Source organism: Cyanistes caeruleus, chromosome 1 (assembly GCF_971803275.1).
Source record: "Cyanistes caeruleus chromosome 1, bCyaCae1.hap1.1, whole genome shotgun sequence".
Lineage (NCBI taxonomy): Eukaryota > Metazoa > Chordata > Aves > Passeriformes > Paridae > Cyanistes > Cyanistes caeruleus.
In genome coordinates, this window is record NC_141701.1 from 52,911,378 (window position 1) to 52,932,638 (window position 21,261).

The 21,261-nt window shown below is 43.2% G+C and overlaps 1 protein-coding gene across 2 annotated transcripts; it reads left to right on the forward strand.

Annotated features, from left to right (window-relative positions):
- Positions 1-11,666: 11,666 nt before the first annotated feature.
- On the forward strand, positions 11,667-19,710 carry TUBB6 (tubulin beta 6 class V). 2 transcript variants are annotated; one of them, XM_086893171.1, is made up of 4 exons: positions 11,667-11,782; positions 12,352-12,460; positions 13,614-16,344; positions 16,392-19,710. In XM_086893171.1, exon 4 carries the CDS (start codon positions 18,038-18,040, stop codon positions 19,157-19,159), a length of 1,122 nt encoding a protein of 373 aa, XP_086749297.1. In that variant the 5' UTR covers positions 11,667-11,782; positions 12,352-12,460; positions 13,614-16,344; positions 16,392-18,037; the 3' UTR covers positions 19,160-19,710. The 2 variants fall into 2 exon arrangements, with proteins under 2 accessions (XP_086749297.1, XP_086749286.1); XM_086893160.1 differs by having other exon boundaries at positions 13,614-13,724; positions 18,096-19,710.
- Positions 19,711-21,261: the final 1,551 nt, after the last annotated feature.

Genomic DNA, 21,261 nt, shown 5'->3' on the forward strand with positions numbered 1-21,261 from the left:
TTGATCTTTCCTGAGTTCTGTCTGTTTTGCTGATGTCATTAATTGGTGCATGATCCCCCTGTCTTTATCTTGACCCACAGACTATTTCATCTTATTTTCTCCCTGTGTCTGTTGAGGGGGTGAAGTGAGAGGTCAGCTGGTGGGTGCCTGGCAGGCAGCAATATTTAACATACCACAAGCACAAAACACTGGAAGTATAAACAAGCAAAAACCCCAAGGTTTGTGCTAATGGTAGCTAATAAAATTAGAAACAAATCTTTTGGAGTGATTTCTGAATGTCTTTTCACAGCTATATTCAGAGGTATAAAATACAGTCATGTGCAAGACCAAGATAATATTTTCACTTTACTAAGCTCAGTCTCGGGCAAGGTTTTTCTAAGGTCACCCATCAATCTGAATCATTTTTAGTAGGCCCCACTCCTAATGTGCTCTTGATTAGAAATATTTATAAAAAAAATACCAATTATCATTTGAAAAAGAACTTTGAAATAATACTGTTAGTAGTTTCATGGAACTAAACAACTAATGAAATGTAACACTAGAGGTACAGTCTGTGTTTATGAACTCCAGAATCAGGATAATGTATTTTATGCAGTACCAACATAAAAAAAACCAAAAAAAACCCAAAAAAAAAACCCAAAAAAGATTGGCCAACTGTTTTCTAAAGAGTCTGCTTCAATAATTAGCATACATTATGTATAGATTTGGCTGGGGAGGTTTAAGTAATATAATTGTTGTAACAGGTTGTTTGTGATTCTGTCATGTATTAGGGAAAAAAAATGAAAAGGCTTAGCTCCTCGGACAAAAACCCTATTTAAGAAAACAGTACTTTAATGATGTGTGTAGTCAGTCTATTATAGAACCAGAGAAATGTCAGACATCTAAGAAGTTCTTTAAAGTCCTAAAGGTAATTTCTTATGACACATTTTTAATTACATCATGAAGTCCATAATCTTTAATGGTAAAAACACTTCTAATTACAAAACGTCTTCCCTTGCATAGGTACGTCGCTTGGTTTGCTAATGCTCTTTATTAAGAAGTGTTTTCAAATGCTCTTCTCCCATCTCAAAAATCAAAAGAGAATGTACAGGAAAACTATAAATAAACTTATTTAAGTAGAAAGACTACTGATTTATTACTGAGCTGGACAAACTGAAGTCTATGGTAAACTCTATTTTATTCCTGAGAAGCTAAATCGAAAATGCCATCATTTCAGTGATTCCTGTACAAAATGTGCTTAAGGTAGGTGCTCTCCCAGCTGCAGCTTTCATGCTTTCTTCCATGCTTAGGGAAGTTGCCCAGAAAAGCTGCCTTGAACAGTTGCAGAATATTGTTCTAATGTCCACCCAAGTGGTCATGCTTTGCAAATAAAAGTCAGTATCTTCCAGAATAACTGATGTGTTTTCAGAAATTATTGATTATTCAAGAATGAATCCATTTTACCAGAAATCATAAAGTATTTGATAGCTACTGCAAATATTCCAGTCTCCCAGAAAAAGCCATTTCATCTTTGCATGGGAGGATCAAGATGTTTTTCCTCATTATTATAAGCACTTCCTGCATACTACATTAGGTTCAATAGTTCATCTTGATAAGAAAAGTGCTGTCTCTAATAGTTCCACCTTTGTGACCACTGAATTTAGTAGTCCTCTCAATTCCTCCTAGTGTTAGCTGGCCCTGACATGAGTTTCACAAGAGTTGTGATCGGTGAAAACAAAGCAGGTTTTGTCACTAGCAGCATCAGCTATGGCTAAAGACAGCAACAATCTAACAGATAAAAGTCACTTTTCTTTCTCTAACTTCTCACTCTCCAAAGGCTGTTGAGTTTAGGAGAGGGGGGATGTTTAATTGGAGTAGTAGAGGGGGGCTTGGTTGGTTGGTTGGTTGGTTGGTTTTGACATTTTGGTTTTTGGTTTTCTTTCACTGGAAAAATTCCAGCTGCTACATTCTGTTCTTTTTCTCTGTGCCTGATGCCACCAGCTTCAAGCACTTAGTTCCTTCAACTGTTTTTCTATACCTTGCTCTGGTGACCCCTTTACACACGAGACCCATTATGTTGTTTCTCTTGTGGCCTTCCATCACCTGTTCCAGATCTCCTCTGGCCACATTCAAACTAAAAATACTTCATGACTGAGGGGAGAAGGGGGTGGGGTGGGCATGAGGGGGTGGGCAGGTGCTTAAGAAAATATAAATTAAGAAAAAAAGACATTTATATCTCTCTTGCCCTAGCTGCTCATGTTAAGACTTTTCACACAGAAATGATCAGCCACCTTGTTTCTGAATCACTTTTAGCATAACTGTCTTCCATGCTAACCAAGCTGGTGTCCTAAGACACTTCTGATTACTTGGAGCTGTGCTCTATTCCTGACAGATCATACCAGCCACATGTAACATAAAATCCCCGTTCAGTGACAGAGGCAGGACACCACAGTGAAATTTACATGACAGAGATGTATCTCTCTGCAAATCTTCTATGCACAGGCAACAAGTGTGTCTCCACACCCTTCCCTCAAAGCAGTGGCCTTGAGCTGTGCAGCCAGTGCATACTGCAGCCCCATGTCCTCTCCCACTCTGGTTCTCTCTTCAACAAACCGACTGTGAAGCGAATTATTCACCAGGCCAGCAGTGGGCTGAGTCCTGGCCCTGGGCCACACTGACCTCTTACATTCTTAGCATTCATAAGCCTTTAGATCATGAGTATGGTAATGCTGCTCACGGGCCACGGGCCCAGGCGAGGGGTGAACACCCTCGGTACCGCTGCTGCAGAGTGCCTTTCCAAGAAAAATATTGTTCAGTTCTCTGTCTGTGTGAATGCTGGCTCACTCTCCTAATTCCCAGTAGGTAACTCTTGGAGTACCCTGCTCAGAGGGGGATGGTTCAGCTGCTTTTGTGCATTCAGTTTTAGAACACGTCCCTTCAGTGGCTGCACCCATCCAACCCTGACAGTGTTGAGGACTGTGCTGTTAAAAATAAGCCAGGTTTTCCCCAGTCATAGCTTGTGCTGTGTTGTTTGTCCTGGGGCTGGTGGGTCTGTGAGGAATGGTGCTCCTCTCCTCACAAATGTAATCTGAGAGAATCGTTTGTGGAGCCTGCTAGGAGTGGTATGCTGCTCTGGGTTGGACATGTGTGACAGATGAGCGGGATCTGTGCTGGTGAGGGAAGGGTGGCAGCCAGGAGCCATTCACCACTTGAGAAAACAGGCAAGGAGGAAAACTGTGACTCACCTGAGAAACCTAAGACCTGACTGGAACAATTTATAGTTGATTTTAGCTGCAAACCTTCTCTTACAGAAGAAGTGTTTCCCACAGTGAGATGAATCACTTTTACCTGGAGAGCTACACATTTCATCTCAAATACATGCTTTACTTGGTAAGTGTTGAGTAACTGACAGTCTAAACAGGATTCCAGCCCTTCATCTTAGAGGTCTATTGGTTTTGTTTCTTTTTTCTCAGAGAATAAAACCATGGAAAGTTAAGTCTGTGCAATAAAACCTAAATCTATCTTTCCCCCTTTCCCTCCCCTGGGTTGCAGTACAGATCTCTGCTGCAAGGGGTTTTACTCAAGAGTGTTAAGGAGACTGAGCTGGATGGGATATGATGCTTTAGCAACAAAAGACTAGAAAACTCTAAATGAAATCCATAGATTGTGCTTGGACCTGATCTCCTCAATTCTAAATTATCTGGGGGAAAAAAAAGTACTGAACCGGTAAATCTCTGTGATTGTACCAAAATCTTCAGGACAGTTAATCAGGCTATCAGGTGGACTGAGTTTCAGAAGTATTTCATTATACTAATTTGAATAAACAACACCTGATGAAATTTAATGTCCATAACTGCATTACACAGGAAAAACCAACCCTGTGCTTCCAGTGACAGGATTCAATTTAGCTGTCACCACTGTCAAAAGACATCTTGAAGACAGTGTGAACAGTTCAATGAAGGAAGAAGCAGAGCAGCAACCAAGAGGGCAAACACAAGGCATATTAGAAAATAAGAACTGGAGCAGGAAGCATCCTATAACACTGCATAAAACAATGGCCATGATTTAAACACTCCCATTTCACAGACACTGCAGTAGAGCTAGTAAAGAAGGTTTATAAGCAAGGCCTATCATAGGAGTGCAGGGCCACACTCAAACATGGCAGGATTAATTAGTGTAATACTTTTAGCTCAGAAAATATTGGACAGATAGGCAAAATGAAGAACAAAAAAACACTGAAACCTTCACCTTACACACAGCTACAATGGCCATTAGGAAGTGGTAGTCACTGTTCCTCAGAACAGAAGAGTTATGGGCCACCAATTTCAGTTGTCGGTTTTACAACAGAAAGAGCTACTCCCTCACAAAATGGAATTCAGTTGTGCATGGAAAGCAATGCCATAGGAAACTCTGGAGGCTGAAAGTGTAACTGCATTAAAAAGCAATTATATAACTTTAAGGATACTTGAAAAGAACTATTAAATATGTGGTCCAGGTCCTTCCTGTGGTTCAGCAAAGGCTTAATCACTGACTGCCAGATGTAGAAGGACATTTTTTGGGGTGTATTACCATATTCTTTCCCTAGCATCCATCACTGACTACTATGACAGATAGAATTCTAGACTAGACAGGTCTTCCATCTAATTAAGACCAGACGTCATCAATGCACTCATTTGGTCAAAATAATGTTTTTTTCCTGATAGTCTTTAGCACAACTTATGGTTAAGAGACCTTTTTGTCCTTATTCTGATGTCTCCCACACTTAAAAGACCAAGACTTCATCAATAAGCTCTGCATTGTACTGGCATCTATTCAGAGCTGACTAAACTCCAAAGGCAAGCTGTCAATATCTCATATTCATTTTCCTCTTACAGCTGTACCACTCACTCACCACATGATACAGATAATGGGTGATATACATTCCAGCTAAATTATGTTTTCACTCTGTCCTCCGAACAGATTGCTTCCCCAAAATCTTTAATGTGTAGAGAGGCTGGAGAGTCGAACATAGATAAATGCCTGCCTTAATTTTGTATTCCCACAGTCTTGGTTGTGGCTGTAAGGAAGCACTAGCCTGGCTCCTTCACTGACTCTGTTGAACACAGAGTGCAGCCCATTCTCTGGCTCTGTTTGTTTGTGTAGCTAAGTGACCGATTAGAACAGAGGTTAAAAACACAGCCACACCAAACACACATTTCTGCCTGACAAAACAGGCAGGTACATGCTTCCCTCTGCTCCAGGTGCTACAGCTACTGCATAAAAATCACTGTGACCAACTGTGCAAAAAGTCCTGGGTGGGTAATTGTTAGCATTGGGGCTAAGCATGGGGAGAAAAAAAGGGCTGAAAGAAAACATTCATTTCCAAAGGACAGAAAACATTTTACAAATCAAAAGACATTAAGTGCTGGAAAGTGCAAAAGCGCCTGTACTCAAACACATGAATATTCATGTGGTAGGAGTTAAAGTTTTCCATCCATTTTGTCAAATAGTGGTGAAAGTGTGTGAAAATGCAGCTAGAAACTCCTTTGGACAAGATGGTGGTATTCCTCCAGTGTCATTTTGCAGTCCCTTGGACGTTTCACCTTAACATATTTTGCCCTGACTTGACTTAGTGACCTTTGCTTTAACATTACAAAGTTCAGACCACATCTTGTGGACTAAAACAAACAGCAGTATCTCCACTGACAGCTGAAGATAGCAGCCAGATGAGTGGCATTAAAACAGCCCCCTGGGTACTGTGTTTGAGCATGGGTGGCAATTCGTGATACCACAGCTGCCACAGCAACAAGTTTAATGGGGGCAGGGGGGTGACAAAACAAGAAACTCTTTGAGAACCATATGAAATACAATGGCTTTTTCTGGGCAGAATATAAGCTCCAAAACACCTGAGTTAAATGTGTAGTGTGGCGTTTGTCTTAATAGACCATACACTTCTCTGTGTGTGTCTTGCTGTCCCACTTCCCCTTTTCAATGTTTTTCTTGGGTTCTTGAGCTGTTTCTAGACTCATCGGCAGCTGCAGTGTCTGTGTAACTCATGTGCCTCTGGTAGATTTTGTCACAAGAGGCTGATGGAAAAAGAGGTAGTGGTGGAGATACACAGGTACACACTTGAATAGGAGCAGGGCTCCCCATGCTTGGTTTTCTCAGGAAGCCAGGCAAAAAAATAAAACCAAAACCAGAACCAAAAAAAAGCAACAACAACAAAGAAAAACACAAAAAAACACCAAACAAACAAGAAAACCACCACACAAAACAAATTCTTTTAAGATTGTTTCCCCTTTCTTAACTTGCATGAAACTCTTCAGACTAAAGAAGAAAGATAGGAACTACAGTGATCTTTGGACCCTCCTCCTAAAGGTCACCATGTACTTAGTAGCATTTACTAGCCTGTTAAAAGCTGTCAGAGTAAATCCACCACGTGGATTATATTTATTGCTTTGGTATTTAATGTAAGTGCTAACAAGCTTTTTAATACTGGATAGACACTTGCTGATATTCTTAAATAGCAAAATGCAGCAAATTTATCATTCTGAAAAAAGAAAACAGTGTCTAACTTGTTAAATGTTTTCTTATGGCATGAATTTCTCTCTAGTCCTTAAAAACTTCAATAAATTGAAATGGTCTTAGCAACAAACCTGATATAAACACAAATGTGTTTCCTGAAAAGCAGGAAGCAGCTTAACAATCATATCATATGACTAGCTAAATACAGAAGAACTTTGCTGGTTTTTTTCCAGGGCATTAAAGCAAATTTCCATGTGACTTTGTGGGACATGACTGTTGCTTGAGCTGCTATTACTAGAAAATCCTTTTACTCTGCAGCATGGGCACTTTACACATTTTGTCCCACCTTGTGAAATTCATCATCTTGTAGGAATCCATTTCTATTGAGCCTTTGCACGACCAATGAGAGCACGAGAAAACCTGAAGACAGAGCACTGAATGTTCTACAACTCCCCACGACCCCATCCTGTGAATGTGTGCAGCTGTTTCAAAGCAGCTGGGTCTCACACAAGATCAGTGTGAGTATTTAATTTGCTGCTGCTGTCTGATACCTTGTCAGTTCTGGCCGACAAAAAATAAAGAATCACATCACATTGAAGCCCCTCACATTGGAGCACCAAAGAGTTGTCCAGTGGAAATAAACTGTCTTGGGTTTTTACCAGCTAGAAATGTCAGACTAATCCAGATATGGCCTAGAAGTCAGGTCTTCCATAATCCATATCCTCTCTATCATAAATGGCCACATCACTCCCTAAAATGCAAGTCTGGACGTGTTCTGATATTTGGGTTTTGTTTTCACACTTGGGAGCAAGAGATACCTTGAGAATGTAAGTCATGTGAACTGACTGTTCAAAAGGCTGCCTGGAGCATGAATCTGCAAACTTGAGCTGGTGGTTTGTAGCTATTGTAACATTTTATTAATTTTTCAGGTTACATATATTAATTAATTCTTTTTAACAGCAGAAATTAAGTTAAAATTGCAAAAGGAAATAAATAAGGAATAACAATGAAGGGAGTAAATCTGCAAAGGAAATCTTTAGAAAGTTCTTCTCCTATTTTTTGCATGGTGGAAAAAAAGCACCATACTCCAAGTATTAAATTAACCTATGGAGTGAATAGGAAATAAAAAAAAATCACTATGAGTTATGAAGGTTAGAGGTCAATATATGTATGTGAGAAAGAGATATCTGAGAGAGCCAAATATAACAAGTGAGAATCCATTGTACAGAATTTACAATGTGTTTCTATATTAATCTAAATATAGAATTAATCTCGTGGACTCAGTCAGATGAAGCACCCAGGGAGAAATTTAGATGCCTTAAATTGCCAAGACTTGTTTAGTGGGGTTTTAAAATACAGCCATAAGGAATCCATAACAGTTAAGTACGTAGGAGGATTTTGGAATTCTGAAGTACCTTTAAAATCCCAGACCAAGTCTGTGGAGGCTTAAGAAGGATATGTGAGCTACTACAGACACAGGTTATAATGGCACCTTCACCTCCTAAATCAGCTGAACAATTAAGTAAACACAAGCCTGGATGGAAAGGATTTGAAGGTACTTCTACATTCAGTGACCAAGAAAAGTGTCTTCTTTCAGATATACCAGCAGTAAAACATGGAGAAGCTGCAAGTTGATTCAGGTCTGACTGAAAATTAGAAGTTATTTACGTAACTATAAAATTTGTACATGCAAATTTGTTGGGTAAGCTGTTGCTCATCTCCAGCAGGCACACAGCCCTACAGTCTTCTACGTATCTCAGTGGGTTACTTTCTGTGTGTGGGAAACTGGCTGAAGTTTTGGCCTCTAAATGTTGTTTGACAGCCTGCTGCTCACCAGCAGTAGACAAACATTTCAAAGATTACAGATGATGGCAATGCAACCTATACATCTCTTCAGACGGCACGTGGACTAAGGGTTCCACTACAGTCCACTCTCATTGCTTCTTTTTTCCCCTGACTGCCTACCTATGTCCGTTTGTTCCTTCTTACTTTTATTCCTACAGTTCAATTTGATTCTGACGATCATATGGATTTGACCTACTGCTGCGTTATGTGATTCAAGGCTTACCTCCTCAAATGGAAGGGAGCATGAAGGAACAGAGGCAGGTAGAGAAATCAATACCCAAAGAGCCTCTGACCTGGCTCCTCTTAGTGAGGGTTCAGCCTGGGGTCTGGTGTGACACCCATCAATCACCACCAGTCAGTGGGAGAGGTTCCATGGATCACTGTATAGAGAGGAGTTACTGTCTGCAGGGTTTGGGAATCTCTAGGGGATGGAAGGGAAGAACACCTTTGGGATTGTACAAGATAACTTTTGGGATGTTTAGAGGAGGAATCAAAGGTGGGGGTAAGGTGGGATAAAGATTTTGATATAGAAAAATAAAAAAGATATGGAGTTTAATGACCTGACCCTGTGTAAACAAGCTGTTGGTGCCTATGCTTCTCTGGCTACACCTTACACCTGATCATCTCAGTCTGTCTTGTCTTAATACACTATATTTTAATTATTTTTTTGGGTGAGAGTGGCACCTATATTCTACATGTATGTGTGCGTACGGTGGCCTGAGTGCCACCAGTTAGAAGTGGGGGCCGCAAGTTGGGGATGGCCACAAGTCACAGGGTCTAATGCAGAAAGTGGAAAGACAAGAGCACACACTTTACGTGAATCTGCATGTCCATGTGTGGTCACTAACAAATAGCAAGCCAGAACAGGTGGAAGTCAAATTTTGGAGCAGCCATGAGTTCAGGAAAGGAAGTGAAGAGGATCTTTTAACTGGCTGCTGGAGAGACAAGGGGTTCTAAGTCACCGGCTGTGGTGGAGTCAGCTACTGGTAAGGCCACTACTCTGGACTAGCTACCAGAGAAATATGTTTGCCTGTTTGTATCTCTGTGTGAGGCTACTGGGGATCCAGAGGTGTGCTTCTAACAGGCTGAGTGTCCTAAAGCCAAACTGGACAAGGGAGCCATAGTTCATTGTTGAAGATCTGATTACCAGCAACAAACGTGGAACTGTAGGCCTCTGGGATAACATCTGCACTTGCCAGCAACTGGAAAGTGTTGGAGTTCAGGTGCTAACAACAGAGTAAGATTAGTGTCTCAGACCAGCTATAGAGGGATCCATACTGTACAGATGCATATAAATACGTACTTGTTTTCCATTAATGTGTTTCTGTCCTGATAAGCCAGAGAGAGGAACAGGATGAGGCCATTAATGCTGTTAGATTTTGTGTGAATGCTGTGTCTTCTGCCTGGGTTGGTCAGTGTGGCCAGCCATATCTGTATGCACACACCCAGCCTTACCACTACCTGGATCTGGGAGCCTACTGAATTTTAAAAACTGGCATACCAGCAACAGGCAAGAGGATGGCAAGTATGAACAGTAAACAGGAAGATTTGCAAAGCATGGGGCAAGTCAGTCCCAGAAGGCATAGCCAAGGACATATAGATTCAGGCAATGTCCAAGGCTAATCAGGCTGCTGAATAATGACTTGTTTGTGGATCTCTTCCAAAAATGCAGATCACACACAGAAGGACACTTATTTTGAGTCCTGCAGCAGAGAAAAATGCACATAGTATCCAGTCCTCCGTTAATGGCTGCTTGCAAGGCAAACATGCTGATCCTGATCCTCCAGCTACTTCCCTGATGTCAGAAAGACATTTGACTCAGCCTAACATGATGCATGTGGGCTACTCGGAGGTCATCTGCAAGATGCTACAAGCCCTGCTGAAAAACGTGTACGGAAAGGCAAGGCTGGAGCTGAGAGCGCAGAGTCAAGCTGACATCAGTCACATCACAGCAACTTCAGGGCACTCAGGCAGCAGGTGACCTCCCAATACACAGATTTTGGGTTTTTTGGAGGTTATATATTGATTGGAGGGGCTACTTTGACTGTGTTCAGGCTTCAGAGAGCACCCAAGATTGTTCTCCAGAAGAGCCCCATCTGGACCACCTTTCAACAAGTGGATAAAGAGGTTCTGTAACTCCGGCCTCAGGGCTGCTCTTTCACAACAATCAGAGGCTGGGTTGGGCAGCACAGGTGTGGATGGACAGATGAATATCTCCCACCATGGCTAAATGCTGGAATAGGATACACAGACCATGGCATCCCACGGAGGAGTCATGCTGGCATGACAGCAGGCATCCTCTACTCGGGAAACTGTGCAACAGTTCCCCAAAGGGATCATAAAGCAGATTCAGCAGCTGTGGGAAGTGGCTTCCTCTCTGGAGGGGAAAGAAAATCTCCTTTTTCATGAAAAACCAAACCATTTCAAACCATACATATGCCAGGGCATGCTCTGTATTGTGGTGACGTGAGCTCTTGGGAAAGTTGCTCCACAGACTGCTTGACATCCCAATTAAAATTGTCAGGCAGAAGATTGTCTTATTGACAAAAGAAACCCCCCCCCCAAAAAAAAACTAAAAACAAAACCAAAACCAAAAAAAAGCCCAAAACAAAACAAAAAAAACAAAGACCAAAACCAACCAACCAACCAAAAAAACCACGCACACACACACACACAAATAAAACAAAAAAAAAACAAATTCCAAAAAAACAAAACCGAAAACCCATCAGGAAAGAGCTGTGTGAAAAAGATGGCAAGGCACAGAAGGATTACCCATTCTTTTGAATACTGTCCTGTCACAGAATCACAGAACCACAGGATCAGATAGGTTGGAAAAGACCTCTGAGATCATGGAATCTAACCCATGACTAAACACTGCCATGTCACCTAGACCATGGCACTAAGTGTGCCACATCCAGTCTTCCCTTAAACACCTCCAGGGACTCCACTGCCTCTCTGGGCAGCCTGTTCCAATGTCTCATCACCTTTTCTGTCCAGAAATTCTACCTAAGAAGAATTCTGCAGCAAAGGCTGCGATGTGCTCGCCCACCGGGGCAGGGGGACACGGACCAGGAGACGGAGCAGGCGACGATGTCCGGCCGCCGCACGGGGGTGAAGGCGCCGGAGCCGCGTCTGCTGAGCTGGGTTTGGGGTGAGCAGCGGATCATCAGGGAGCTGCCGCTGGGGCAGGAGTCCCAGGGACCCCGAGAGGCGTCGGGGACAATGCGAGGGCCGGTGTGGCGCCGGTGCCGAGGGCGGTGCCGGGCGGGGGCGGCCGCTGGGCGAGCGGCGGGGGGTGCGGGGAGCCCATAAAGCGCCGCCCGCTGGGCCGGCGCCGCGCACAGCCGGGCTGGGCGGCGGGACAGCGGGCGCACGGCGGGGCGAGCGGGGCGCAGCCATGAGGGAGATCGTGCACATCCAGGCGGGACAGTGTGGAAACCAGATCGGGACCAAGGTGAGCCTGAAGGGGAGCCGCCGCCTGCCCGCCGCTTGCGGAGCCTCTGAGCGACCGGGGAACGAGCCCGATGGTTCCCCGGGGCTGCTGGGCCCCTCCGGGGCTGCTGAATCCCTCCAGGGCTGCTGCTCACCCGGGGCTGGGCTGTGCCAGCCGCCCCCGCTCCCCGCCGCCCGTGCCCCGAGGAGCCGCTGCCGGGCGCGCCCGGGCACCGCGCGTCGCTCCGCTCCCCGTGACCATAAAAGGCCTCGGGAAGTACCGAAACCAAACGGGACAGCTTTCTTTTTTTAGAAAAAAAGAAGTTTTAAGAAGTGCTTTTATGTTTGAGCCGGCCGGGCTGTGGCTGAGGAGCGGGGGAGGGCGGCGGAGTCTGGGCGGCCCCTCCGGGCGGGTTTGGCTGCCGGTGCCCGCCCGGCTCCCGCTGCGGCGCGGGCAGGGAGGGGCGGCGGGAGCGCCTGGAATCCGGCAGCTGCCGCGGCACCGCCGCCGCCCCCGGCCTGAGCGCTGGGCAGGGCCCCCGGGGCTCCGCAGGGAAGTTCCCAACCCGCTTCTCGCTTTTCCTCCCTTAGTTTTGGGAAGTGATAAGTGATGAGCATGGCATTGACCCAGCCGGAGGCTATGTCGGTGACTCAGCGCTGCAGCTGGAAAGGATCAATGTCTACTATAATGAATCATCTTGTAAGTGTGGGACGGGGAGGGTGTGGGACAGGGGGCTCCGTGGGAAGGGGCACAGGAATCGGAAGACGACGGGCTCGTAAAGCCATATTGCTTTACGAGCATAACATCTGGCCACGCTCCTCACATGCCGCCAGCCCCCCAGCTGTGCCCAGCTCAACAGAAAACATTATCTACTTTTGTACAAAGTTAATTAAGATGGCTGGGTGCTATCTCCCCCGACGCAGAGAAGTGGCACAAGGGGCTGTCTTTAGGGTCTGGAGGTGGAGGTTTGTTTCTTGCTTAACATTAAGGTAGGCGTTTGCTCTTCAAATGTGTAATTACTTCACCAAATGCATTTCTTCAATTACTCCAAATTGAACTGTTGGTTATATGAGCCCGCATCTGTAGTACTCTCTCTTTAATTTTCATGAATGAGAGGGTGGGGCCACAGGTAATAGAGAACTGTTTCATTAATAAGATGCCGAAAGGCATCCAAGTCCTCGGAGTCCTCTGCTGTCGAAAGGTGTTAAGAGTGTAAATGGGGATCTGGAGTCCTTTGGTCTGTGGACGTGGACCTGCAAGTGTGAATGTTTCATCTTTTGTCCAGCTGGGGTTACTTCATATTTTTTACCTGAGTTTTCTTGAACAATTTCAACTTGACACAGATTGTTTATTTTGTGCTTTGTGGTAGATGTGCTGACTACTACTGTTTGCCATGTACACCAAGTAGCTCTTTCACTGAAGAAGAATGCTTCAAGCATAAAAGCTTGTGGAGATGTGTTAGGATAACTTGAACATAAGCACTTCACTCAGCCTGATAGTCACAGAAAAGATTACCTACTTTCTTAAAAAGACCAACTAAAACAGCTTTTCTAATGAGAAACTCCCTAATATCTCTTGTTAATAAAGAGCTAAAAAAAAATGTAAAATCTGTAGAGCCCAAATTACATCAGGTCTGTTTTCCAAGCTGAACTGATTTATTTTTCCTTTTTTATGATTTATTCCTGTGGAGGGGGGTTTTTCACCACCATGACTTTCTGTATAGGAAGTACTTATGTATGTATGAACTGTATATTAGACTAACAATATGAGACATAATATATTTGTGTATTAAAAGCTATAAGTGTGTTAGCTTATATCTGAACATTAAGGGCATGCTTACTTTTTATTGTAGCCCACAAATTTGTACCAAGAGCAGTCTTACTGGACTTGGAGCCGGGAACCATGGATAGTGTGCGGTCTGGTCTTTTTGGTCAGCTCTTTCGGCCCGATAATTTCATCTTTGGTATGTGGATGTTTCTTTTTTAAAAACAGAACCCTTCAACAGCTGTTTGATTACCAAGTGAATAGCCAAAAAGCATTCTATCTCCTTGTTGCAAAGTGATCCTACTGAGAAACCCTGATAGCTATCAATGGAATTGCAATTATCTGAAAGCCACTCAAAACATCCTGTTAACTGAAAAAGTTGTTCTTCTGTTGTTTGTTCCTTCAGTTAGCAAACCACTGGAAGTTTCCTATGGTATTCAGATATGGTACATTTGCTTTCCACACATATGAGCTCCAGAGAAATCCTGAGGCCTCTTCTTCACAAAAAAAAATGCATAGAAGTTCTTCAGAAAATGGAGGGGGGAGGGAAAACCTCAACCACAAACCAACTGGACTACTCTTCACTTAAATTCACGTTAAATGCTTGAGTATGGAATTTTTTTTAGGCTGTGTAATTAAACCTTTTTTCAGGAGATCCTTGCAGTATAGTAACAGTGGAAGAAGATCAGCTGTAATATGGAAAACACATATGTAGCCAGTTACTGGGTTAATTTCTAGCACAATGAGGAACAGTCTGAGAGTATGTGGAGATGATCTGGTTTCACAGTGATCCTGCAGAGGGTTGTTTTTACTTTTACTGCTAAACTTTGGACTTCTGTAGCACTTTCCATCTAAGCTTAAAAATGCACGTTACCCTTTCAGAGTATCCTTACGAAGTACAGAAGCATTATCAGTCCATTTGCACTGAAGGAGAAACAGCATGTGGAAGTTTAGTGAGCCACTTTCTGAAACAGGAAATCTGAATGAAAGCTACCACGAGAACTTTCATGTCCTTCTAGTTTCCAAGTCTGCACTTGCCACAAACACATTTCCTCCTGACGAGGCAAGCTTAGGCTGGAACTTAGTTTGGTATCTTGTGTTAACATAAGGAAGGAACAATGCCAGGGACAGACAGAGGAAAGATAAACACAGCTTGGATGGTATAAAACAAACTTAAGTCTGGGTTGTTGGGGTTGAAGAGGGGAGTAAAAAAGCCATACAGAGCTCCTTTAAGGCTTTGACTTAAATCTTTTATGCTATCCATATTGTTCCTCCTGTCAACTCCATGGCAGTGATGTTAAGGGTCTCTTCCAAAGGAGCTGTAAGTTACAACATGTAAGTTAAAGAGTAATCTTAGGGAGAAAAGCCATAGACATAGGCAGCTTTATGAAGTCTCTTTCTGTATTCAGGTTTTTCCTTTCATTCCCTTTCACCTGCACGAACCACACAAGCCCTCTGAAAGTGAATTCACCTGACCTATGGAAATACCTGAACTGGAGCTTTACAGTTTGGCATAACACCAGTAAAACCAGAGCAAAATCAATTCAGAATGTCTTCAACAATAATCCAGTTTGCTGTACTCCCTTCCTGCCAAGATAACAATGAACCCACAGCATGTGATCAACTCGTATCTGACAGAGGCCTCTGCCAGTATCAGGCACCATCCTCCCAACCTGCTGAATAATGTAGAATAACTGAGCGCTGAAGTAATGATCTTCTGTGTCAAAAGCCAGCAAAGCATTTTGTTTTCTCTTCTAAAAATCTGGCCTGGGTCCACAAAGGATTTTTGTGGCAGAAGCTGGCGGTCCCATACTTGCTGAACCCCAGGCTGTATGGGCTCATTCTGATGGGGATGTTTTTCACCTCCGCTTGTATAAACCTGCACGTGCCCACATCTCCACATCAAGTAACCATGGACCACCAATCAGGATTTCTTCCAGGTATATTGAATACATGATCACACACTCCAGATAGAGGAATTTTATATCAAACCAGCAAGAGTTTCAAGACGGACGCAAAATAATCCTTGTACTTTAATGCCTGTGTTGACAAGGTGTAGTCATTTAAAAGGTGAAGAACCCCTGGTGGAATGGCCTTGCTGTATGAGAGCAGCAGGCCTCCTGGTCTTCTTAGCACACCAGGACAATTGCCCACCAGGAGCTGCTGTGAACTTTGATGTGTCTCCTCCTGTTAACCAGTTTTCACTTGCATTTTTGCATTTCTCGTTCTTTTCTTGTGCACACCGTTGCTAGATTTTCTACAGAGATACCACTCCAATTTAATTTGTATGAACTGATGGGGGCAACCACAAAATAGCTGTCTGGCAGTCAAAGGCAAGTTCTGTCGCTGGGCTGTTCACACCAGGCTTCTAAGTGTTAATGTGCAAGCTACTGAGCTATTTCACCAGGTTTATCTTATATTTTGAGCAGTGAAGAGACTAGAAGAGTGAAAGAAGATTGTAGGAAACAAGTTCCATTTTAGGGATTAAAAAATCAATTGACTGTTAGACAAATGGCTTCTCTGCACGTGCAGCTCAACCCGAACATGTGTGATACCCTACAGCATGTTGGTGAAAGAAATAGTGACAGAAGGATCTGGAGGTGCCAGGAGTGCAGATAAGTTGTGGGATTGCTTCATGTAGGCTTCTTTAGATCCTGGCAAATGGCAAATGCAGGATGCTGGAGATGGGCTTCCAGGATTGGCAAAAGATTTGCCAGATCCTGAGTTCTGTGGGACCAGGCTCATTTTCCACCTAGATAGTTTAGTCATGGTGAAATTTGATCATTTCTGTGTGTTTTACTTAGATTTTCAGAGGTCAGGTAGGTAGGTACCTGATAGGTGGAGGGCATCCAGCAGAGTTTCACAGGATCGTGATCATGATTTCCACATTTGTGGCAGCCTTGTCAGGACCATGGCACTTCCAGACTGTATTGTCATGGGGTAAGAAGTCTGGAGCTTCCAGGGCATGTCTACATACCCTGTGCTGTGGTAGTCTTACAGTGCTTTAGAGCCAGTGCTTCTGGAAATATAACTGGGTGTAGAAGCAGGAAATCTCCAATGAAAACACTGGACACCCTAGGCACATGGTTGACTAGTGGATGGAGTGTAGTTTTGCCACAGGAGTAGCTGATAGTTGTCCTAAAGTCAGAATTTACCTCCATTAGGAGATAAATGCCTCCTGTGTTTTGGAGTGATGTTTGCTTATTTCTGTGCATCCTGATGTGCTGCCCTACCCGTAGTAGGGGATCTGCTCAAGCAGGCTGCAGGTGCTTACAAACATATTTAATTCTGGAAGGATATCACATTGTGCTTTGCCCAGCTGGACAGGAAGTGCTCAGCTCCCTAGGCTCAAAGAAAGAAAAATATAGCAACATCCAGAACAATGCACGAACTAACCAAATACACCATGAGGAAACTGCATGTATGCAGTGGAAAAAAAGTGCATAGGATTTCAGAAGTGTCCCAGCCAGCAGCTTCCCTGGTTCATATGTTTGGCACCAACATGGTGCTGTGGGAATTGAAATGAGACATGGTAATAGGAAAGGAGGGGAAAGTCTTGGGGAATAGCACAAAATTTGCTGACTCTGTACTTAATTCTGAAACTATTGCTCTGTCTGAATACCACTCCCAGGAGTGAGTTCAGGGGCACAATGTATGTGTATAGTAGTCACTGTGAGGAACAGGAGTACTAAAAAACTGATTCCCCAAATTAATCCTCCTCATTATCAATAACAAAATAGAGACAATAGCAAATGATCTGCACTGTTTATCTTATTAAACTGAGTGGCACATAAAACAAGAAGGGAAGCCTTGGGAAGAAAAGAATGGACTCATCACTTTTCTGAAATATCAGTCATCCAATTTTGCAAAAGTCATTTTGCATATCCTAAAGAGTAGTGAGTTTGTAAGGAAATCAGTAAAACCTAAAAGGCACTTGTAAGTTTTTGAAATAATGTCCCTGAAGCTTCTGTTGATCACTATTTTCATTCAGGCTAGCTAACCATGAATTTAAAAAGCTATAGTTCCTGATACAACAAGCTAAATAGGATTTGGAAGCCCAGCTTTTTTTCTTTAATGACAGTGTTTTCTCTTTGACTCGTAAGAACAGTCCAAGAACCTCTCATTTTCATTGAGATATCTGTGATTTAGCTTTGCATGCATCATGGTCCTTCCAGACAGAAAGCATTTACATATTCAACAGTCATCTTGTGTTTACAGAATCATCAGGATTTGGAGTGTGAAAGTTTTCAAAACAAGGAGTTAAGGCCTCTTTGCATTTATGGAAGGTAAAACGACAAAAAAATTAAAACAACCAACAACCCCCCCAAAAAACCAAACAACCCAAAAAAGAACCCCAAACCACTCAAAGGCATTGATGAAAACTGCCAGAGGCTATACAGAAAGTTTGTGTTGATACTTCCAGAGATATCTGTAGGCAAAACTGAAGAGCGCAGTTATACCTGACAGATTTCTAGCAGCTTTTTAACAGATGTGAGTCCATTCAGTGTGCAAATGTCAAACCATACCAATAATCGTTTATATTTTCTTTCTCTGTTGTACCTTATTTTAGGACAAACTGGTGCAGGAAACAACTGGGCTAAAGGACACTATACAGAAGGGGCAGAGCTGGTTGACTCTGTGCTTGATGTAGTAAGAAAAGAGAGTGAACACTGCGATTGCTTGCAAGGATTTCAGCTCACTCACTCCCTGGGAGGAGGGACAGGGTCTGGCATGGGAACCCTACTCATCAGCAAGATCCGAGAGGAATATCCAGACAGGATAATGAATACCTTTAGTGTCATGCCTTCTCCCAAGGTTTCTGACACGGTGGTGGAGCCGTACAACGCTACGCTTTCGGTCCACCAGCTGGTTGAAAACACGGATGAAACCTACTGCATCGACAATGAGGCTCTGTACGACATTTGCTTCCGCACCCTGAAGCTCACCACCCCCACTTACGGTGATTTAAACCACTTGGTCTCTGCCACCATGAGCGGGGTAACCACATCCCTGCGTTTTCCAGGCCAGCTCAATGCTGACCTCCGGAAGCTGGCGGTAAACATGGTCCCCTTCCCGCGCCTTCACTTTTTCATGCCAGGCTTTGCTCCTTTGACGGCGCGAGGCAGCCAACAGTACCGAGCGCTCACGGTCCCAGAGCTCACCCAGCAGATGTTCGATGCCAAGAACATGATGGCAGCCTGCGACCCGAGGCACGGCCGGTATTTGACAGTGGCCACCGTCTTCCGCGGCCCCATGTCCATGAAGGAGGTTGACGAGCAGATGTTGGCCATCCAGAACAAGAACAGCAGCTACTTCGTGGAGTGGATCCCGAACAATGTCAAGGTGGCAGTGTGTGACATACCTCCCCGAGGCCTCAAGATGGCCTCCACCTTCATTGGCAACAGCACTGCGATCCAGGAGCTCTTCAAAAGGATCTCGGAGCAGTTTTCCGCCATGTTCAGGAGAAAGGCCTTCCTCCACTGGTTCACAGGAGAGGGAATGGATGAAATGGAATTTACAGAAGCAGAAAGCAACATGAATGACCTGGTTTCAGAGTATCAGCAATACCAAGAAGCAACAGCAAATGATGGAGAGGAAGCATTTGAAGATGATGAAGAAGAGATCAATGAATAAAAAGATTAGGTGCGAGATTTTTCCAGGCCAAACTCTCAAATCTGGATTTCTGATAATTAGGCTTGTAAATCCATACTTAGTTTTAAAAAGTAAGAAAAAAGGGTGCATGAATTTCAGATGTTAGAGGTGGTCTTCAGAGTCCATTTGGATCACTGGGAATATTCAGCATTTCTGGAAATTGGGCCGTTTGTATTCGTGAGACAAATGTAATGCATTCAGTTAAGACTTTGGCCTAAGAGTCTGAACATGGAGATTGCTAGTTTGGGATATTTTTTCTTTAGGGTTGTCATCCCTAAAGCTGTAGAAGAGAAGATGTAAAATAGGCATGAAAATCTACAAATTAGAGCTGCACTATTTTCATCCAATTATGAGTAATAAAATCTTGTGAGCTTGAAGTATTCTGTACCAAATGTACAATACTGAACTGCCAGAAACAAAATTTATTCACAATAAAAGAAAAAAATTTTAAATATTCTGTACAGTAATTGTTAACAGTGATATTTGATTCCAGTCCCCTAAAAATAAAATAAAAATTAATAGTATCCTCTCAAGCAAAAGTGTTCTGAGCAGTCAATGCTACATAAGTACCCAGTGAGCTGCAGGCTAGAGGCTGGATTTATGTGATATGACTTCATCACTTGCTGCTGCTGAATAATCACGAAGATGATATGTATGAAATCTCTCCATTTGTGATGCGTTCATCCTGAATCCCTGGAGTTTAAAGTGGCACCCCAATATCTGACTGGTCTTCCTGGCTATCACCAGCTGCTGATGCTATTCCTAACTCTCTTTCACCTAGCCCCTGTAGCTGAAATCCAGATATTCCATAGATCACGGTGGGACAGGGGACATAGGCTATGTGCCAATAGATCTTTCTACCGGGGTTTGTAAATTCACCACACCTACAGATGCTGTGCATGTCTTGCTACCAAGATAGGTTAAAACAACTGAACAGGTAAAGGTTAAAGTACAAGAGCATTTATACACGATACTCAAAACACCTGGCAAAATGAAAGACGAACCTTAGAAGAGGTCTCTGCCTAAGCCAGCTGACAAAGTGACTTCTGGGCATTTGCTCTATGTGCATGCTTTATGTTTCTGCTCATATCAATTAAACAGCCCTTCTCCATTAGAGAGCTTCTACCAGAGAACACTCTGTCTACTTGGAGTCTTTTATTTAGGCCAGTTCCTAGGCAACAAAGCAAGCAAACAAAGGAGAAAACCTCTGGAAATCCAAACTTTGAATGTTTCAAGAACTCTTGCTTTTTCTTGTTGCTTTCAGAAGCACTTTCCAAGCAAAAGTGTTGCTCAATATTTAAAAAGGCACTTTACAAACATAGTGAAATTTCCAAAGGTCTGCTGCCCCTGACAAGATGATGCTTTGCTATTTTGAGATTCAAGGGAGCAGGACAGTACTTTAGGAAGTACATAAACCAGGCAACTATTAATCACATAACCTGAAGCTGTCTGCCCAATCCTACTCTACACAGAAATGGAACTAAACTAGTTTTAATCAAGTACAAGTTTTTTGCAGAAAGTGACTTCAGAGGTTGAGACAGTTGCTGGAACATGCCAACCAGACTGGCTTTGGCACAGAGGCAGAGCTTGGACAGGCCTGGCTGATTGCCTTTAGAAGGATCACAGAGGAGTCAGCAAATTCAGAGGCCAAATTCTTTGCTATGTCTGGTGATCCCTGAAGGATTTATGAATAGCCGTAGAGTACCCCTAAATACACATTTTATAAGTGTGAGATGTGGCTGTGTATTAATTACAGCATTAGATAAAGTTATAACACAATATACATTGAAGAGAAATTACTGTGCAGGACCATACAAAGCAAAATCCATTGGGAGTAAAGCCATTAAACTTCAAAGTGAAGTTGATTCTTTGTAAATGGTTGACTATTTGCTTTGAAGGGGAGGAGGATGCCTTACAGGCTCAGAGCCTGCCATCACACCGCTGTGGCACAGGCTTCCCAGTTAAAGCACTAGCATAGTTTCTGCTGAATGAAATAGAATCAACCATCTAATTGTGTGTGAAACTGCATTTTGTTGTAACACAGATTTCGTAACTAGGTCCAAGTCATAAATTCTGGTATTACT